The following is a 21691-nucleotide window of genomic DNA, read 5'->3' as shown; positions in this document are numbered from 1 at the left end:
TCCTTCCTTCCAGGAATGAAACACACAAAACTCACACCAAATCCAAGCTTAATCTTCTCCAGACTGTCTTTTCCTTCACATGTGATAAGAATGCTCAGGAACTAGAAGTTTATCAATATTTTTACATGCTGGGGATTGATCCCAGGGCCTCACATGTTAAGCAAGCACTCTAGCACTCAACATATAGCCCAACATCTGAGAAGCCAGTGACTGATTATTCACTTGATCTTTTAATGTAAAATCAAAAATTCTTAAACATGGAAACAACTAGCTAATTGTTCTCTCTCAGTTTATTAACTTTTTTTTTACTTCCTAAGAATTTAATAGATTTACTGTTTTGTTAAATTCTGGAAACAACCTATATTAACAAGGATTAAGTAAGCCATGGTAAAAGTATAGACTAGGAACTAACTATGTAAATAAAGAAGGGGCAAAGTGGACCTACAAATACTGATGGAGAATATACACAATAAATTAAGCTGAAGAAGCAAATTCATTATTCAACACACTTAAACATAGTGCTGTCTATTAGATATATTAACAAAAAATGGAGCCTAAATCCAATCACACTTTCAGATCCAACTGTTGCTATATGGGAAATAAAGACAAGAAAGGAATGAAGAGAAAAGTGGAGTTGACACTAAATGGATATATTTAGCCACCATTTGAACATGGCAAATTTAAGACCAAAAAAGCCAAGGTTTTCAGTGAATAAATGAGGAACAAGAAACTATTACATTTAAAAGACAATTAAGAGACTTATTCACTACAATGTGAAGGACAAATGATCTTTGAGTTCTAGTTCAAATAAACCAACTATAAAAGTTATTAGTGAAAAGCCAGGATGGTTGTACAAGGCTGTATCCCCAGCACTCAGGAGGCTGTGGCAGAAGGATCACAAGTCCAAGACCTACCTGGACTACACAGTGAGGATGTGTCTAAAAAAACAAGAGTAAAGTTATTTACTGACACAATCAGGAAAATCTATACACTAGATATTAGAGGGTATTAAGGAATTACTGTCAGTTTCTTTTGGTATGATGATAAAATTATACATGCTTTCATGGAGTTTTCTGTGTACTTGCAGAACAATATAAAGAAAATGATCTCATTTTGTCAAAAAAACCTAAAAGCATGCAAATGTGTATCATCTATTTAAATACACATATACTAAAAAGTCTGTAATGTACCAAATTATGAACAGAAACTATCTGGAAAAGGAATAATGACCAGGCAAGCTTTTAAAATGCTTATCTGGGGCTGGGGTATACTCAGAGAGAGAATGTTTGTCTACCATGTGTAAAACCCCAGGTTCCATCCCTAGTTTCCAAAAAAGCAGTTACAACCAACATATATTGTTTCTATTTTACTTGTACACAGAGTGTGTATGAGTATGCATGTGTTCATTTATGTGGGCATGCATGTGCACATGTACCTGCTGGCCAGAAGGTACATTGGGTATCTTTCTCATTGTTCTCTACCTTATTTTTGAGACATGGTCTCTCAATGAACCTGGAGCTCACTGAATTGCCTAGACTAACCAGCCATAATGCTCCAGGAATCCATCTGTCTCACTTCCCCAGTGCTGGGATTACAGGAACATACCAACACATCTAGCTTTTTACATGGGTGCAGGGAATCCAAACTTAGGTCGTCATGTTTACATGGCAAGCACTTGGATGACTAAGCCATCTACCTAGCCCCTTACTGCTCTTATAATTAAAAACTAAACCACCAATGAAGTTCCAAAAATTCAGGACCAAACCTCAAGGTTGTATATACAGTAAGTTGAACCCTGGTATAGACTCCCAAAAGGCTTATTACCTAGTTTTTCTTTGTCAGATCTCATCCCTATAGAGAAATACAAACACATTCTGTATAAACTATCTAAAGAACTTGTATGACTCTCTGGAAGCTCACTCTTCAGTGTCCCTTCTGCTGCCATATCCACAGAAATGCTGATTCTGGGGTGGAGGCCAGGCCTCTGCCTTTTAACAAGAGCTTGGTGTCAGTTATTAAATTATTTGTATAACATCAGAACTACTGACTTTGCATTAGTATAAATGTCAAAGGAGAACTGGATTTGCTTTCTGGGACCTGTCAACCAGGATCAGGACCACTCTGTAGGAGTCACAAGGAACTATCTTTTGCTTCCTATAAGCAACAGCTTCCTAATCTAGAACTGTCCAAAGACAGATACTCTGGGAGGTGTTTCCTATCAATGGAACAAGAAGGTGATAAGCAGAGCAACAGGGGATTCTGCTTAAGGCTAGGGGTTGCACTCTATGATGTCTCAAATTCCAAAAACACGGAGAGAGCTGAAAAAGCAAAACCTCAAACCCCGAGTTTTGTGAATTTGAAATGGCAACTATGATATACAATAATATAACACAACTTTTTAAGACGGGTTGAGTTTTAGCTCACTGGTAGAATGCATGCCTGGCATGAGTGAAGCCTTGGTTTCAATCTCTAGTCACACACACACACACACACACACACACACACACACACACACACCCTCTGGTCATAAAAGAAAACTCATGTTCATTGCAGGAAATGTGAAAAAATATAAAGTTAGAAATAAAAATACACATTCAAATTTTCTATATATCTCCTGGTCTAACAAAATATACTGCCGTTCTTCTCTAATAACTGTGGCTCTGGGCCTGTCCTCCTAGCTACTCAGGAAGCTTAGGCTTGAATATTGCAAATTCAAGGCCAGTCCAGGCAACTTTATAAAAAGGAAAGCAAGGGCTATGGGTTAGCTCAGGGGTAGAAAGAATGCTTGCCCAGCATGGGTGAAGCCTGGGTTCAATCCCAATACCACAAAAAAATTTATACATGCTCCCATGCAATTAAGTATTATCGAGACAATAATAATCCTCTTTATAGATCTATCATAACTAAGCTAGTTTCATGCAGCCGAATATCTAGGTTAATTTTTAATTCCTTATAATTTGATAATGATCAGGAAATCACGAGATCTATTATATAATTTTAATATGTACACAAAATACTAATATAATTGTTTTTGTACTTAGCAGGTGCTTGGTAAGTAAACATTAAACAAACAGATAAAGAGTAATAGTGAGTTGAGTAAGACCAAAAGAAATTGCATTGAGTTTCTAACCTGTGTCTGGTTCTAACTTATCTAAAAAACCCTAGTACTTCTCAGAAAGAAACACAAACATAATTACATAAGCCATGGCACTTAAAGCCAGAAATTAAAGACAGAATAAAATATGACTCCTACGTTTCCACATCAAGGTGAAAGTGTACTATAATTAGTTAATTAACAATAAATAATTTCAGCTAGCACTAACAGTGCTGAAAATAACAAGTTTTTTTTGTTGTTTATTTGTTTTATTCTTTACCTGATTAAAATGGGCAGAGCATGGAGTTTTCTATTTATTTCCAGGTGAATTCTTCACATTTCCTGGCTTGTAAAAGAAAATTGAAAGCTTTAATGCAACTTGAAAAGAAATAGTGAAATTCAGCTAAGTGTCTTCAGTATTTGGCTGAATACAAACATGAAATGTTATTATTTTCTGGGAAGGTCGTCAAGCCATTTTGTTGAAGGTCTGAGGTAGGAAGTCAAAGAACGGCCTGGGAAATACCAAATTCTCACCTGGGGCTGCAGTTAGAGATGGTAAAGGTGGTTATAATACAGGATGACCCATTTCTCAGTAACCTGAAGAGATTACTTGGTTTCCTTCAGTGCCCTCTTGTGGAAAGTAACTTGGGCACAGGGGATAGAAAAAAAAGCTCCAGGAATCCTTATTCTATAGATTCAGCCAAACGGTTGATTCCATAAAAGCAAAGCGAATCAATAGTGAGAAGATTTCTTATTTCCCCAAAGTTAGATTTAATTACTGCATGCCACTATCACTGTAGAGGGCTTGACACTTGCATTATCCATAAGGCCAATTCATTAAATGTACACTCTCAAAGAGAGTTCAACTGAACGACAACCATTCTGCCTGGCTACCCTTGGCGAACATATAATTAATCAGGTCATGTCATACATGAAAAGAAGTACAGTGGGGGAAAATTCATGTACTAAAGTGAGGGCTTTTCTTTCCTGTATGTTTCTAAGACTTAGATTCTGAAATCCCATTAATAAGAACTGCTTGGATATCAAAGATAAAAGTCAGGAACTGGCAGTCTGAACAACTGGGTTGCAGCTGAACAGGCTGTGAGGCTGTGCTTCTGTAGACTAGACTTGATGCAGGTGTCCCTGGTGGCACTCTCATCAGCACTTAGGACTGAAGAGGGGATGAAAAAGCAAGAACATGTGACTGATGGCCATTGCACAGCATAGCTTCTAGGCAACTTTAAAGCCTGCTGGGGTGGTTTAGAACCATTCTCTATGTGTTGCTTTATGCCCATTATACCAGCATAATTAACACTGTCCTCTCCCATTCACAAGGGCACCCTAGTTTGGATGATAATATGGTCACCCATCTACATACCACAGCACTTTATAGGGGAGTTCTGGGGATCAAGACCACATGCACTGCTTGGTGACTCAATATAAAATACAGAAGCTTGTCTGATGGAACTCTACAGGACCTAGTACTAGTGCTGTGCTCTCCCCGCACAGTCACTACCACCCCCACCCACATGTACACACATGTGAACACACACCTCACTACAGCCCCGTGGGCCTTTCTGCTGTTACTCAAGCTTGTCAAGCTGCTTTCTGGGACATGGTTTTTGCAAAAATGTACTCTTTGTCCTAGAATGGTCAGTCCAAATTGCCTGGCAAAATAATTATTCATCCATTTCTCAAGATTTTCCTTATACCTTGTCCTTCAATTTAAGTTATATTAGAACCTTTACCACTTTCCCTATTCCCATCTTCTTCCTGATGTGTATTATGTCCTTCATGTTTGAGTCTTTCATTAACCTAGAATCATCATGAGCACATACTAGCCCTGAAACCTCCTTACACACAGCATTCAGATGTTTGTTGAATAAACAAATGGAATAGAAGGGAAATTAGGGGTCTAGTGAGGATCTTTGTTGCAAGTCTAGGACCAAGCATGGTGTTACAAACCTATAATCTAAGCACTTGGAAGGTAGAAGAGGGAAGACTGTGACCTTATGGCCAGTCTTGTCTACATATAGAGTCTCAAAAAGGGGGGTTGAGGGTGGGTAAGCCATTCATTAAAAAATAAAAGATAAGCCAAGTGTGGTGGTGCACACCTTTAATCCCAGCACTCAGGAGGCAGAGGCAGGTGGATCTCTGTGAGTTCAAGGCCAGCCTGGACTACAGAGTGAGTTCCAGGAAAGGCGCAAAGCTGCACAGAGAAACCCTGTCTTGAAAAACCAAAAAAAATTTTTAAAAAGACATAAAAAGGTAATGGCTAACTACTGGGTCTGCCATAAAAGTAATGTGGCTTCCCACCTAATTAAACATATTTACATCTCAATTAACTTACTACTTGCCAAGTATATCTAATGATATTCTTAGATAGTCTATCTATACCTGACAATCTCCCAACCTCAAAAAATAGGGTGCCAAATTTACAAGCTTTTCAAAAATCATTTAGAAGAAGAAAATAAGCAGGCAGAGCATTCCATTCTACTGATTGAGAAAAACAGTCTGTTGCTAAGAACATGGCCTTGTTTAGATATGTATCACTTACAATAATATAAATCAGAACCAATCTCACTAAAAAAGTACTGGACCCACCCACCATGACCACATCACAAATTAAGAGCTCTCTTGAGACTACACCATGATCTCAAAGAAAACAACATTCTCACTTCAAAAAGCAGCTTGTGATTTAAGAACAAGCCAAAAGTCTATTTTTGTATTTTCAGAAAATTTTAGGAAAAAATCTTCTTAAAAAATAATTTTCCTTATAATGTGATTTTAATGCATATTTGTTTTTGTTTTTTCAATGTGTATGAAGACAAATAACAATTTATGTTAGCACAACTGAAACCATTTTTAAAAAATCAAAACATTGGTTCCTAATTACTATGCACTGTTATGTAAAGGGGGAGTGTCAGTGTGGTGGTTAATCTTCATTGTCAATTTAACTGGATTTGGAATCACCTAGAAGACACAGAGGTATGTCTGTAAGAGTGTTTCCAGAGAGGTTTAACTGAGAAGAGAAGACCTTGCCATGGTCATGGTCTCAGGTCCCAGACTAAACATAAAGGAGAAAGTGAGTGGAGCGCCAACATTCCCTGCACTATGCTTCCTGTTCTGTTAAGATGTGAGGAAATAAGAGTCACAGCTGAGAGCCATTTCCATCACCATGCCTTTCCAGCCATGATGGACTGTACCTTCAAACCAAGACCCAAAATAAGCCCTCCCTCTCTTAAGGTACCCCTTATCAGGTACTCCATCTCAATAACAAGTAACTAATACAGCCAGCCAAACATTGGAAGCATTGCATCCTCCTAAAATGTGTGAGTCCTAGAACTGGGCATTTTTGAGTTTGATTCCCAAAACCCACATTTAAAAAAAATCCAAGTACGGTGGCATGTGCTTGTAATCTCAGAAGTAGGGAGGTGACAAAAGGAGGATCCCTTGGGCTCAGAGGCCAGCCAGCCTAGACTATTTGGAAAGTCCCAGGTCAGTAAGAAACCAAGTCTCAAAACAAAACAAAAGAACCCAGGTGAACAGCACTTGAGGATGACACTGTCCTCTGGACTCCACTTCTACATGAGCGCGCGCGCGCGCGCGCGCGCGCGCACACACACACACACACACACACACACACACACACACACACACACACGGGTCCTGAACTATTTTTCATCAATTGCTTAACTCCTACAAAATACAATTTCCTTACTTGTAAAATGGAGGTACTAAAAGAGTACCTGACAGGCTCCTGAGTAAAGAACACTCTGAGCTAGGTTCAATGGATGTGACCTACTGTATATGATAGTCTGTATATGATACTGTATATATATAATAAAAAGATACGTACTGTATATGATATAATAAAAAGTAGCTAATAAATGGAACTAGCCTAAATGTCTATCAGAGTAGATAAATGGACAAAGAAAATGTGGTATGTATCCCTTAGTAGATGGATTATAAACAACAAAATTTTTGTCATATTTGAGAAAAATTATATTTGCAGAAAAGTGGATACAACTGAAGATTATTATGTTAAAATAAGCCAGACTTGGAAAGACAAATACTGAATGTTTTCCTTCATATGTGGCTCCTAGATTTTAATTTGTATATGTATATATACATGTCTGTGTGGGTGTAGGTATAGTTATGAAACTAGAAAGTGAACCATGAGAGGTGAAGAAGGGGTCTTTAGAGAAGGGGGGTACTAGAATATATCTGATATTAAATACAGGGGGTTACTGTATAGAGAAGGAAGGCTAAAAGGGGGCCAGGGGGATGAGAGGTGGGAGGAAGGAGGATCAACAAGAACAAAGTATTTACGGAAATGCCAAAAGAGAATCCATTATTCTGTATGCAAATGTAAGAAAACAATGCAAAAGTATGAAATAAGCAGGCGAGGACAGACGACCTGCTAAAGATGCCAACAAAACTCCAGTTCACTGGAACACGACGGGCAGAATAGTGGCTCCACAGATGTCTGTGTCTGACAGCCTGTTACTGGGCCACCTTCAGATGAAGCATGCATCAGAATTACCCTGGATTATGTAACGGGCCCAGCTGAATGTGAAGAGAGTTAATAGAGACTGAGGAGGAGGCAAAACAAGGGGGTCAGAGAGAGGAGACTTGAAAAAGACCCGTGTTGCTGCTTTTGAAGACGAAGGAAGGGGACTGCCAAGGAAGTCTCCAGAAACTGGGTCAGCCTCAGTTGCCAGGCAGCAAAACAGACCTAGGTTTACAACAGCAAGGAACTAAATTCTGTCAACAACCTAAGGGAACAGGAATTCTGCTCTAGGTCCTCTGAAGAGGAATGCAGTCCTGCTGACACCTTGATTTAGTACTGGACTTCTGACTTACTGTGCAAAGATAATAAATCTGCATTGTGTGCAGCTGGAGTATATTTATTGTTTCAGAGACAACATTGTGCTGGAAACTTCAAAATCTGTTAAGAGCACAGAGTGTTATTCAGCAGATCACTTAGCTGCCTATATGCAGTCAGCATGGCAAAACAGTACATATCTGTTTAGAGGGTAGGTCATTTACTGTTCCTACCTTAGAAAATTAAAGACAAAGGAAGGATAGTGTGGGAGACTTGCCATAAAGCTAAAGTTGTTCTGAATATATGCCATTTCTCTTATATAAGGTTATTAGAAGTAAAGGAACTAGGCAATGATATTTTTTTAAATAAAATTGAAGAGCAGACCTTCAGAACTTATTCATCTTGTTTGAAACTTTCTACCCACCAATTAGCAACCTCCCATTTCTCCCTCCTCCGGCCCCTAGCAACTGCCATCAGTCAACCTTTGCTTCTATGAGCTTACTAACTCCATATACCTCACATAAGTGGAATCACATGGTATAGGACCTTCTATGATTGGCTTATTTCAAAGGCAAAATTTTTTATATATAACATAATTCTTTATTGACTCTGGGAATTTCACATCATGCACCCAAATCCCGCTCACCTCCCAGTCTCTCCATATCCACCCTTCACCCCCCTGCATCGTCCCCCCAAAAGAAACCACCCCCAAAAAATTAAAAAGAAAGCCACCTCACTCTCCCATCTTTCCTGTCTCTCCAACACTTCTTCATTCATCCTAGTGACACTGGAAGCTTTAGTGTGTCACACAGAACACCCTTTTGTCCAATCAGCCCCACCCAAAAGTGTTCATTGGTCTGGTTCAAGGCCTGTGGCACTCCATCATCACCAGACCCTCACTGAAACTCCTCTTGTATATTCAAAGGCAAATCTTTGATGATCACATAAGTTACTCTCGACTAAACTTGTATTTAAAGAGCTAAGAAATCTAGAATGGAGGAAGAGAATGTACAATGTTTACTTAGGGTGGTGGCTGCTGTTTCTCTTGCGTTTTCCTGCTGAGCCAGCAAAGGCCGGACTAAAACTGTTAAAAGCTCAGCTTGAGAAGTTCTACTCAGTTTTCATGTTGAGAAAAGTTTGTATTTCTGTGTTTTTCTGATCTTCAAATAATTATTTTTGGCCTTTAACACTCATTTGAAAGTAACTTGCTGCAGATTTTAAAAACCTAGTGAAAAGCAAAAATCTGACATTTACTGGGAAATAGTTGTGTTTAGCTAATAATTATAAGAGAACTCTGTGGAGCTGCCTATGGTAGACAGGCATGTAATCCTCCCAACAAATAGGAGGCTGAAACACAAAGACAGCCACATGTTCCAGGCTAGCCTAGACTACAAAGCAAGACCCTATCTTTAAAAAGAGCTATCTGTGACTCTAAGGGCTGATACATGAAAGTGGCCTCTACCTCTGCTCCTCAAATCTAAGGCTGGGATTATTCTGAAAAGGTTTCAGATTAACAATGAATAATCAAATACCTATATTCTTATTAAGTTTCTAGAATAAAAGAATTACAGAGAAGATCATTAAGTCAACTATAGAAAGGATTTCTGACTATCTAAACAGCAGTCATGCTTGTTGATATACATGAGATCCCAGCATTCCTAAGAATGAAGCAGGAGATCCTAACTTCAAAGCCAGCCTCGACTACACAGCAAGACTCGCCTCACAAAAACAAAACAAACCAGACTTCTGTGCCTACATAGAGCTTATCAAAGGATCCAATAGGAAGCCGCTGAAGCAGCCTCTAGGTTAGCTTGCCCTTTTGCAGGCACTACAGAGAACTGCTAACTGTATGTTTCCAATCAGCAAAACCCATGTTAGAAACACCATAGGCCAACTGTGTCAGAGTCTTTCAACAAATAAAAATAACAGAAAAGTAAAAAGACTTGTTAATTAAGGATCTTAAAACAAACAAACAAAAAAAGAGGTAACTAGAAGTCATAAAAAAAAACTTGGCCTGGTGGCACACGCCTTTACTCAGGAGGCAGAGGCAGGCGGATCTTTTGAGTTCAAGGCCAGCCTGGTCTACATAGTGAGTTCTAGGCCTGCCAGGGCTACATAGTAGGTAAGACCTTGGGGAAAGACACAGACAGACAGACAGACAGACACACACACACACACACACAGAGAGAGAGAGGGAAAGACACAGACAGACAGACACACACGAGAGAGAGAGAGAGAGAGAGAGAGAGAGAGAGAGAGAGAGAGAGAGAGAGAGAGAGAGAACACACTAAAGTGAAAGGATTAAGTACTAAGGTGATAAAGCCATAAAGAAAGGTAGCCAGGCATGCTGGCTATAATCCCAGCACTGATGAGGCAGAGGTAGGAAATGACCAAAAGTTGGGGGCCACCTGAGTTACACAGTAAGATCCTGTCTCAGAAACAAAATGAGAAAGTTATTATGATAAAATCCAGGCAAGCAGTTGTTTCTGAAGAGCTGGAGAAGGCTGGGCCTCAGATCACTCCACAGAGGGTTAAGTGGGAAGCTGGCTGACTCTTTTATTCATCTTAGATCATGGTTAACAAGTGTTTGCCTTTAATAATTCCCAGCTGTAAAAAGGGTTTTAGAAGGTTCTAAAAGGTTAAAAGTAGTTCAGTAGGGGAAACTAGAGAAATCTTGAGTGTGAGATATATATTAGATAATATTACTTTTTTTTTTTTTTTTTTTTTTTGTTTTTCGAGACAGGGTTTCTCTGTGTAGCTTTGCGCCTTTCCTGGAACTCACTTGGTAGTCCAGGCTGGCCTCGAACTCACAGAGATCCGCCTGCCTCTGCCTCCCGAGTGCTGGGATTAAAGGCGTGCGCCACCACCGCCCGGCGTAGATAATATTACTTTAAACAGTGAAAGAGCTTTCTTGGGTATGATGTTACGTTACCATTGCTGTTCATATAAATGAACCTTCATATTCTTTGGAAATACATACTGGATTATGCATAATGTATGGAAAGTGTACTGAATATCTAGAACTTTCACATGGTTCCATAAAGGAACATACATGTGTGTATATGAACAAAATGCATGTATTTAGGATGGTAAGACAACATAGCAGATACTAATCAGGGGATCGAAGTAAACATGCTAGTTTTGCAACTGTCCTGTAACTTTAAAATTTACAGCTGTGTATGGTGGCTCATGCCTTTAGTCCCAGCATTCCGGAGAGACAGACAGGTGGATCTTTGTAAGTTTGAGCTCAGCCTGGTCTACCTAGCCACGGTAACATAGAGAGATCCTGTCTCAAAAATACATACATACATACATACATACATACATACATACATACATACATAAAGTCTTTTCCAAAATAGACACTGGTAAATATTTATTTATTCTCTCTCTCTCTCTCTCTCTCTCTCTCTCTCTCAAATAGACACTGGTAAGTATTTATTTATTCTCTCTCTCTGTGTCTCTGTCTGTCTCTCCTTCCCCACCCTCAGAGTTAGATGTGGTGGCGCACACCTGTAATCCCAGCACTCAGGAGGCAGAAGCAGGTGGATCTCTGTGAATTCGAGGCCAGCTTGGTCTATGAAGCAAGTCAAAAAACAAAAAAAGCAAACAAAAAGCTGCTCATAGTTCTGTGTACTACAACAGTATGCTGAAAACTACCCAATTAGCCATCATTGGATATATTTTTCCACACAAAAATATATAGTCTACAGAAGTCAAAATAAATAAGCTACTGCCTTATATTGCTTATAATCATAATATTAAAGGAAAAAAATACACATAGTAAGACTCAACTGAGGTAGTTCATATATGGTATATGTATAAGCCAAGATGAAGGAAAATTAGACAAGCTAAACTGTGTGTGAGGGCCCACACTTACAATCCTAGCACTCAAAAGACTAAGGGAGGAGGTTCAGGAGTTCAAGTCATCCTCAGCTATATAGTGAATTCAAGGCTAGTCAGGACAACATGGGACCATGTATAAAACAAACAAAAAAGAACATGGAAAATCAACCATAGTGTTTTATAATCTATACCTACATGGTTAGACACAGAATAAAAATTTAAAGAAAAACAAGGAGTATAGAAACACATTTCAGTTAGTGGTTCCCTCTGGAAGATAGGAGGAGCCTTGGTAATTTCCTAGTTCTGAAGGTAGGTAGATGATTCAGACATGTGTGGCTATATTGTTGGACTGGAAACTGTATTTATGTCATATATTCTTTCATAGAAAAAAGAAACACAAACCATGTTGTGATGGCAGTATTTCTGGATACAGTTATCTTTACATTTTAGAGAAGTTCATTTTAGCTGAAGCAAATAACTTTTAAGTGACCAATGACAATGGCAAAACAAAATATGCCTTTATCCTAGTAACTATTAGATGACAAAATGCAAATGTTTAGAATCAATTCCTAAAAGGGAGATGGAATATGACAGAGCAGCAAAATGCCACAGATTTGTTTTGGGTACTTGAGAGTACTATAGTTACATGGAAAAGAATACAGCTAAGACCTGAGCCACTGATGGACAGGGTAGCTAGCACACACCTATATCAAAGTTACTTAGGAGACTAAGGCAGAACAGTCTGTTTGAGGTGCTAGACTCTCCTACATGGGAAGACAGTCTCAAACAAACAAACAAGAAAAATCCTGGTCATCATTCACACCATCTTAATTTGTGTGTGTGTGTGTGTGTGTGTGTGTGTGTGTGTGTGTGTGTGTGTGTTGTGCAAATGTGCACAGTGTACCTGCTTGTGCATGTGTGCAAATGCACATGTTCACAGTGTACCTGCACGTGTGTGTGTGTGTGTGTGTGTGTGTGTGTGTAGGCCAGAGGATAACATTAGCTGTCATCAGATGCCATTTGCTCGTTTTGAAGAAGGGATCTCGCTGGGTGGTGGTGGCATACACCTTTAATCCCAGCACTCAGGAGGCAGAGGCAGGTGGATCTCTGTGAGTTTGAGGCCAGCCTGGTCTACAGAGGGAGATCCAGGAAAGGCACAAAGCCCAGTCTCGAGAAAAAAAAAAGAAGAGGAGGAGGAGGAGGTCTCACTGGCCTGGAGCTCTCTTATTAGGTTAGGCTGGTTGTCTAGAGAGACCATGGAATCTACCTACCTCCACCTCCACAGGGTTGGGATTACAAGGGCATGTCAGCATGCCTAACTCTTTTTATGTGGGTTCTAGGGTTCAAACTCAGATCCTCATGCTTGCAAGGCAAGTACTTTACTAAGCTATCTCCCCAGCCTGCATTTAAGACTTTAGGTTCCTGCTTTAAACACAATGTCCATTAATTTCTTTGACTGTACATACCCCAAAATATGTACTGCATGACTACAGCACAAAAAAATCCAAGTTAGAAAACACTTAATTGAGACTGGTAATTACACCTGACTTGAGGGCAGTGGCAGCACACGCCTTTAATCCCAGCACTTGGGAGACAGAAGCAGACCAATCTCTGGTCTATAGATGTGAGTTCTAGGATAGCCAGAGCTGTTACACAGAAAAATCCTGTCTTAAAAAACCAAAGAAAAGGTAAACCAACTTCCAACCAAGTCTCCCTTTATAAAGTGCCCCACCCCACCCAGTCCCCTTCAAAAAGCCTTTTTCTGTGCCTTTCTTCCGGCACTTCTGTTTGTTTTATATTTCAGTTGTATGCTTCATCCCCTCAACTATATTATAGGTTGATATATATTTAATTGTTCTGATAGTCAATGAAGAAAATATACTCAGCTTCAAGGCCCCCAAAGATTCCTGTTCCAACATTGCTTACTTAACTCTTTGCTCTCAATTCAAAAACAAATTCATGGAGCTTAACTCACAGGTTAAAATCTGCTCCTGCAAAGAACCCAGATTCGGTTCCCTGAACCAACATGGCAGCTCACAACCGATCGTAACTCCAGTTCCAGGGGATCTAACATCCTTTTCTTGCTTCTCTGGGCACCAGGCATGCAGATGATGCAGACATACATGCAGAAAAAGCACTCATACTCATGTAAAATAATAATAATAGTAGTAGTAAATTAATGAAAAGAAACCCTTCACCATATGATTAACATGCACAATGAAAAATAAATACATGGAAATAAAAATAAGGGGGCTGGAGAGATGGCTCGGTGGTTGAGAGCACTGGCTGCTCTTCCAGAGGATCCGCGTGGCAGCTCACAACTGTCTGTAACTCCAGTTCTGGGGATCCAACACCTTCACATAGATATATGTGAAGGCAAAACACCAGTGCACATAAAATAAGAATAAGTAATTTTTTTAAAGTTTTTTTAAAAAAAGAAAATTAAAGTAAGAAAGGGAGTCCCCCTACAAGGAGGTCATCGATCGAAGGTTAAAACCATTGTTTTCCTGCTTTCCACTTATTCTCAACTGCAAATAGTCTTGAACCATGCTTCTGCTGGGTTATAATTAGCATTTGACGAAATAGTTAATTAAAATGTACCTGTAGTTTTAAAAAAGTCCAAAGATCATTAAAAACCATGAAACCCAACAAGGTGCTGGGGTGGGGGGCGGGTCATCATAATATGTCATCAGAGAAAAGGGTACTTCATTATCAAATAATTTCTGAAATCTAAGTCTATCAAACCTTGATCTAATATGACTCCTACTATTTTTCTCTGAAAACTTGTAGTCAACATCTAACATAGTGAACATCAATTTTACTTTCTCTTGCTGAGGACAGCCATCAGGAGGAGTATGCCTTGCTGGGTAAATACATGAAGAGCACTATCAAGTTCCTAGTAACTTTGAAAAAGGCAGCGGTGTAACAGACAAAACACAACTGTAGACCCATAATGATGAATTATTTACTCATTTCATTTTTATTTTATGTGTATGGGTAATTGCCTCCATGTATGTCTGTGTACCACCTGCAAGGCCAGAAGATGTGCAGCACCTGGAATTGGGGTTACAGTTATGAACTGTCATGAGGAAATTGAATCCGCATGCTCAAGAAGAGTAGCCAGTGCTCTTGACCACTGAAGCATCTCTCTAGCCCCCAATGATGAGCTACTTAGAAATCTTCACTACCCAACTCCAAGAAGACTTGCATAAAAAAAAATCTATGAATAGCTTTAAATGCCTTGGGTTTATCATTTTTTTTCTTCCAGGGGTCTTCAAATTACCACAAAATGTTGGTCTGTTTAATTTGTTCCAACTACAGTCCTGCATTAGGTTGAATTCTCTGAACAGAGAAAGGGGTTTCCCAGTGACACCAACCTTTGCTTTGGTGTGCATGCATGTCTGGAGACATCACAGCAACCCACAGAGGCTCCTAGAAGATCCTCCTCTAAAGTTAGTATGCCCTAGTCTGTGGTTGCACCACAGCCCAATGAGCAGTAGATACTAATTTGGTATCACTTTTCATGATTCTTTCCAGAGACAATGTACAGTTTTTTTGTCTGATGTTTAATTCTTCTCAGGTGTGTGATTGTTAAGGAGGTTTTTAAACAGGTAAGCAGGCTTCCAAAGAAAATATCAGAAGTAAAAACAAAAGTAGGTTTATTCTTTAAAAGGCAGTGCCAGGTGACATGTGATACTGATGCAGAATTTCCTTCTTAAGAGCTAGTTCAGCCAGCACTGGTGGTTCACACTTGTTATCAGAGCACTTGGGATGCCTAGGTGAGGACTGCTATGAGTTGGAGACTAAAGGCTGGGTTGGGTTTTTTGTTTGTTTGTTTGGGTTTTTTTGTTTTTTGGTTGTTGTATTGAGTGGTAGTGGGGACTGAACCTGGGGTCTTGCACATGCTACATAAGCACTCTACCAATGAACTATATCCCCAGCCCTTAATAAAAGAGCTAATTTTAAATGGGCTCAAAGGGGACCAACTCCTTATAAACCACCAGTATAAAAATCAGTCTTGGCCCTTGAAGGGACACATGGATGACCCTGTGAAGGAGAAGTGGATGAGATCTACATGAGTGGACTGGGTGTGTGGGGGTGGCAGAGGGCAAGGAGTGGGGGATGAGAACATAGGGAAATGGGAGGGTCAAGCTGGAACAGGGACAGAGTGGGAGGACAGGGAGAGAGATACCATGATATATGAGGACATCATGGGAATAGGAAGAGGCAGGGTGCTGGGGAGGCTCTCAGGAATCCACAAGGTTGACCCCACCTTGGTCTGCTGGCAGTGTTCCAGTCCACTCTGGTGACCAGCCTAGCAAATAATCTAGCTGTCATCATAGAGCCTTTGTTCAGTGACTGATGGAGGCAGATGCAGAGATCCATGGCCAAACACCAGGCTGAGCTCCGGGAATCCAATTGATGAGAGAGAGGAGAGATACTGCAGGCCAGGGATGTCGAGATCATGATGGGAGAATGTGCAGAGATGACCGGCCACACTAGTGGAAGCCCATGAACTGTGGACTGGTGGCTGTGGAGCCCCCATGGGACTGGACTAGGCCCTCTGGATACGGAAGACGGTTGTTTGGTTTGAACTGTTTGAGGGACACCCAGGCAGGGGGATCGGGATCTGTCCCTGGTCTATGGGCAGGCTTCTGGGAATCCGGTGCCTGTGGTGTGACACCTTGCACAGCCTTGGTGCAGTGGGAAGGGGATTAGACCTGCCTAGGCTCAGTGTGCTGGGCTCTGCTGACTCCTCATGGGAGACCTCAATTTGGGGGATGTTGGGATATGGGGTAGCTTGGGAAAGAGGGCTGGGGGTGGGAGGAGGGAGGGGGGGTCTGTGGATAGCATGAGGAATAGAAAACTTCTTAATAAAGAAAAAAAATATATAATATATATATATATATATATATATATAAAATCAGTCTTGGGGCTGGAGAGTCTGTTCAGTGGTTAGAGCACTTGTTCTTGCAATGAACCCATATTCAATTCCCAGCACCCACATGATGACTCACAATCATCTGTAACTCCAGCACCAGGGAATCCAACACCCTCTTCTGGCCTCATGGGCACTAGGCACACATGTGGGACACAGACATACATGCAAAGAAAATATTCATACACATAAAATAAATAAAATCAGTCTTAACATTGCACTGAAAGGTTATTTATATATACAATAAGGAGGGCTTATAATTTACTCTGTAATGTTACTCCTAAATCCTGATATTTACACATATATATGTATGCGTGTTTGTGGTGCTGGGGCCTTGTGCATACTAAGCTCACATTTTTCTTTTCCTTTTTTGCTACTAAACCACAACTCTAGTGAATTTATTTAAAGACATTTTGATAAGTGCATATTGTGGTACAAAATAGCGGGCTTCATTATATGACATTTTCATGCGTGTATCTAATATACTTTGATCATATTTGCCTGTTACCTTCCATTTACATATTTTATGAGTATTTTCTTTGAAATAATTGGAGTCCAAATGAACTTGCTTTGATCTATGCTGCAGAAGGTTTGTTAACATAAGAGCCCCAGTTTGCCTTTAGCTGGATATCTGAACACACAGGAGGCACAATGCCTTGTTCTGTACTGAGTCTGCTTTATCACAAAAAAGAGACCATTTCTACAGGACACATGCAATCAGCTATGTGGCCACTAGGAGACTTAAAAAGTGACACATCCTTATGATGGCACAACCTCCTCTTTCTCTGCTACTCATCCACCACATAGCACAGAGAATGTGTGGCCTATGACAACTCCCCAACACATTGGAGCCTCAGATGGAAGATGAACAAATAATACTAAAGATAAGAACAGAGCTTATGATTAAGTGTAAAATCAAGGGAGGGTATATATCTCAATTATCCATTTCTTTTTTCTTGAGAGCATAATATATTCCATTGGAGTCCAGGGCTTTTTTCTTTCAAGACAGGGTTTTCTTCACGTAGCCTTTGCTGCTGTGGAACTCCCTCTGCAGAGCAGGCTGACCTCAAACTCACAGAGATCTGTCTGCTCTGCCTCTCCAGGGCTTTTTTACATTACTTAATTACTTTATGTGTGTAGATGTTTTGTTTGCATATGTGCTTATGTACCACGTATGTGCCTGGTGCCTTTGGAGGCCAGAAGAGGCAGATTCCCCAGGAACAGAGTGACAGACGGTTGTAAAGCCACCATGTGGATGCTAGGAATCTAACCCAGGTCCTCTGGAAGAGCAGCCAGTGCTCTTAACCGCTGAGCCATCTCTCCAGACCCAAGTATTTTTAATTTTTTAATCACATTTATTTACGTGTGTGTGTGTGTGTGTGTGTGTGTGTGTGTGTGTGTGTGTGTGTGTGTAGAGGTTAGAGAACAACTGTGGGAGTGAGTTTTCTCTTTCCACCATGTGGGTTCATCTCACTGACCTTGAATCCATTTATGGTACAACTGTTAGACAACATGCTTCACTCTGAGGAAACTATATATAGAACAGAATAGTATAAGGCTACATTGGGATGCATTTCAGTCACCATTTTTTGACCTATTGATAATAACTACTCAGACTTTCTACTAATCTTCCAAAAAGGAAAATCCAAAAGCTGAGTAGGAGATATGACTAAAAGCCAACAGAAAAAGCAATTAAAGGAATAAGGTTATTTAAGTATTTTACCAAACCTTAGAAGAACCATATATTTAAACCAAAAGGAAGATAATAAAAATGTTTCTCACCTTCTGAAAATGTTCCTTCCACAAATCTTCTACAACAATGTACCCTCGTAATCCCCAGTCATATAACTTCTCCCCGCTGACCTTGAAACACAAATAGAAAAGATGGATGAACGTTCCATTTGTGAATGATAAACAAGAGAATTTATCTCCTGTCTACAAAAGTACTGCATTTGACTGCTGTGTGTGTGGGTGTGTAACTACTATAGGAAGTTGTGGGACACATCCATTAAACCTGCATAACATTCAATGGTAGAGCACTTGTCTAGGAAACATCCTGGCTTCAATCTCTATTAGCACAAAAGAAAAAGAAAAGATAATCCTACCTCAGTTTGGTGGCTCACATCTATAATCTCAGCACACAGGAGGCTGAGGCAGGTAGGTTGCTGCAAATTCAAGGCCAGCCTGAACAACAGAGTGAAATCCTGTCTCAAAAGCAAAAAAATTATAAACAGAAACAAGTAAAAAATAAAAATAAATGAAAAACCAAAGATAGGAAAAAGGATAAGAAGAAAATAGTCTGGTTACATTTAGTTATCTCTTAAAATAGCTTGCTAAAAATTATAAGTATATATATTTTTATGACTGGTGCTAATGATCAAACCTGGGGTAATATATATGTTACTGATACCTTCATCCCAGCTCCCAGAAGGTATATCTTCTAAACTAAATGTAGGAGACCACTGATGATATGGAGAATTCTTAAAATCATACAGAAGAGGAAACTTCTACCTAACCCATCTAGTACCCATCCTGGTACATTACAATCAACCAAGCCAAGCTAAGGTGAAAAAAAATCATTCATTCATTTTAAAGACTTAGATATAAAATATGTGAACCCAATGAAGATACATCCAATTTTCCTAGGCACAGCCATAATGAAGTCTTTTAATTACTATAGAAATTTTGTAGGTAGCATGATCCATAATCATCTTTCAAACATCCCATGAGGCCCCGGCCTTAGAGGTCATGACCTTAAAATGTATTTGCCTATCTTTGGCTATCTGGCTTGAATTACTAGAATGTGTGTGTGTGTGTGTGTGTGTGTGTGTGTGTGTGTGTGTTTCAGTGTTTTGCCTGTATGTATATAGCATATCACACACATGTCCAGTGCCTGTGGAGGTCAGAGGAGATCAGAAGAGGGCATCAGATCATCTGGGACTGGAATTACAAACAGTTGTGAGCTGTCACGTGGGTGCTAGAAATCAAACCTGGGTCCTCTGCAAAAACAAGTGCTCACAACCACTGAGCCAACTCTCCCAGAAACTTTTTCCCAAGTAGTGGGCCTTCAAAAAAATGCTTCGAGTAATTTGCATTCATTGGTTCTACTTATAACAAAGAATGCTGATTGCTCTACTCCATAATTATACTTCAAAACTTTTTATTTGGTGTGTGTGTGCTCTTGTGCACACAACTATACATGGAGACCAAAAGAGGACATCAGATCCCTTGGACTGGTTGTGAATTGCACTGATGTGGATGCTGGGAATCAAACACTTCTTCTGGATAAGCAGTAACAGCTCTTAACCATGGGGCCATCTCTTCAGGCCTTAGATTTTTGTTTCGAGGAGACAGGGTTTCTCTGTGTTGCCCTGGCTATCCTGGAACTCACTTTGTAGACCAGGCTAGCCTCGAACTCAGAGCTCTGCTTTCCTCTGCCACCCGAGTACTGGGATCAAAGGCATGTGCTACCATTTAGAACTCTCCTTAATTTTTATAATTGTCTTTGTATAGTGCTGTTTTACAAAACACTTTCACATGAGTTATCCCTATCCTACAGAACAGTAAGGACAGGAAGAGTGTAAGGATCTACTCAAAGGCCACGACCTGTTTAAAGTCCCAATGCTTGTAAAAAAGAGTGGTCTCAGTCTAGCAAATAATCTAGCTGTCATCATAGAGCCTTTGTCCAGTGACAGATGGAGACAGATGCAGAGGTCCACAGTCAGGCACCAGGCTGAGCTCTGGGAATCCAATTGAAGAGAGAGAGGAGAGATACTGCAGGCAAGGGACGTCGAGATCATGATGGGAGGACGTGCAGAGATGACTAGCCACACTAGTGGAAGCCCATGAACTGTGGACTGGTGGCTGTGGAGCCCCCATGGGACTGGACTAGGCCCTCTGGATACGGAAGACGGCTGTTTGGTTTGAACTGTTTGGGGGACACCCAGGCAGGGGGATCGGGATCTGTCCCTGGTCTATGGGCAGGCTTCTGGGAATCTGGTGTCTGTTGTGTGACACCTTGCACAGTCTTGGTGCAGTGGGAAGGAGCTTGGACCTGCCTAGGCTCAGTGTGCTGGGCTCTGCTGACTCCCCATGGGAGACCTGGATTTGGGGGATGTGGGGTGGCTTGGGAGAGAGGGCTGGGGGGTGGGAGGAGGGAGGAGGTAGGGTCTGTGGATAGCATGAGGAGTGAGTAGAAAATTTCTTAATAAAAAAAAAGGATGGTCTCTGTAACATGCTGATTTCTGCATGTCATATTCCTTAGTTTCACCCACTGCTCTTAAAATATATGATATGCTAAGAGTATTAGGATCCTTGTTAAATATGTTGAGCATACCACATAGGATACTGCTATTTTCGGTGTTTCACATTTATAAAAGGAAAAGAACATTTTCCATCAATATGAGGGTATTGTATTTTCTTTTTTGTGGTTTGGGTATGGAACCTTACAAATGCTGGGCAAGGGCTCTACCACTGGGCTACTACTTCCCCTGCCCCAATCTGTGGGATTTGTATATTATTTTTAGCTATATACTACTGAAGAGAACAGAATTTAAGCAGCTAAGTGGTCCATCCAAGTTTGAGGTTTCTTAAAAAAAAAAAACTGAAACTGTAAACAACATGATAAAAGATCGGAAAATCTATTTCAAAGTTGGTGCTCTTCTGGCTTGGTTTTCTTGTAGAAAATATGCATGACATGATTTTTAAAAGAAAGTCAAATTAACACAAAATTTACCATCTGAACTGTTTTAGGAGTATACTTCAGTGGCAGTAAGAATATCCTTATTACTCAACTGTCACCACTACCCACTTCCAGATCTTTTTCATTACGTCCTACTACCTTGGTGGTGGATACAGAAGATGTCTTGCAACAAATGGGAGGCACAGAAGGCAAAAAATTGCCTCTCTCTGAGGACAACCACAACTGCTTCACAACAAGCAGCCAGGCCCTGCCTAGCATTTACTTCTGAAACTGTAGGAGACT

At 40.3% G+C, this 21691-nt stretch overlaps 1 protein-coding gene across 3 annotated transcripts in view; it reads right to left on the bottom strand.

Annotated features, from left to right (window-relative positions):
• The window catches only part of Apoo (apolipoprotein O), a 52436-nt gene that overhangs the window by 681 nt on the left and 30064 nt on the right, over positions 1-21691 (bottom strand). For 2 of the 3 annotated variants that reach the window (XM_028881660.2, XM_028881662.2), the window contains exons 7-8: positions 18490-18570; positions 3375-3440 (exon numbers count right to left, since the gene is read on the bottom strand). In XM_028881660.2, the coding sequence (XP_028737493.1) occupies positions 3405-3440; positions 18490-18570 (117 nt within the window). In that variant the 3' untranslated portion in view covers positions 3375-3404. The remainder of the gene's footprint in view (positions 1-3374; positions 3441-18489; positions 18571-21691) is intronic. The other variant, XM_028881661.2, reaches the window with a different exon arrangement.

The sequence above is a fragment of the Peromyscus leucopus genome, chromosome X (genome assembly GCF_004664715.2).
Source record: "Peromyscus leucopus breed LL Stock chromosome X, UCI_PerLeu_2.1, whole genome shotgun sequence".
Lineage (NCBI taxonomy): Eukaryota > Metazoa > Chordata > Mammalia > Rodentia > Cricetidae > Peromyscus > Peromyscus leucopus.
Note: the sequence above shows the minus strand (reverse complement) of the source record. Positions and strands in the feature narration are given on the sequence as shown.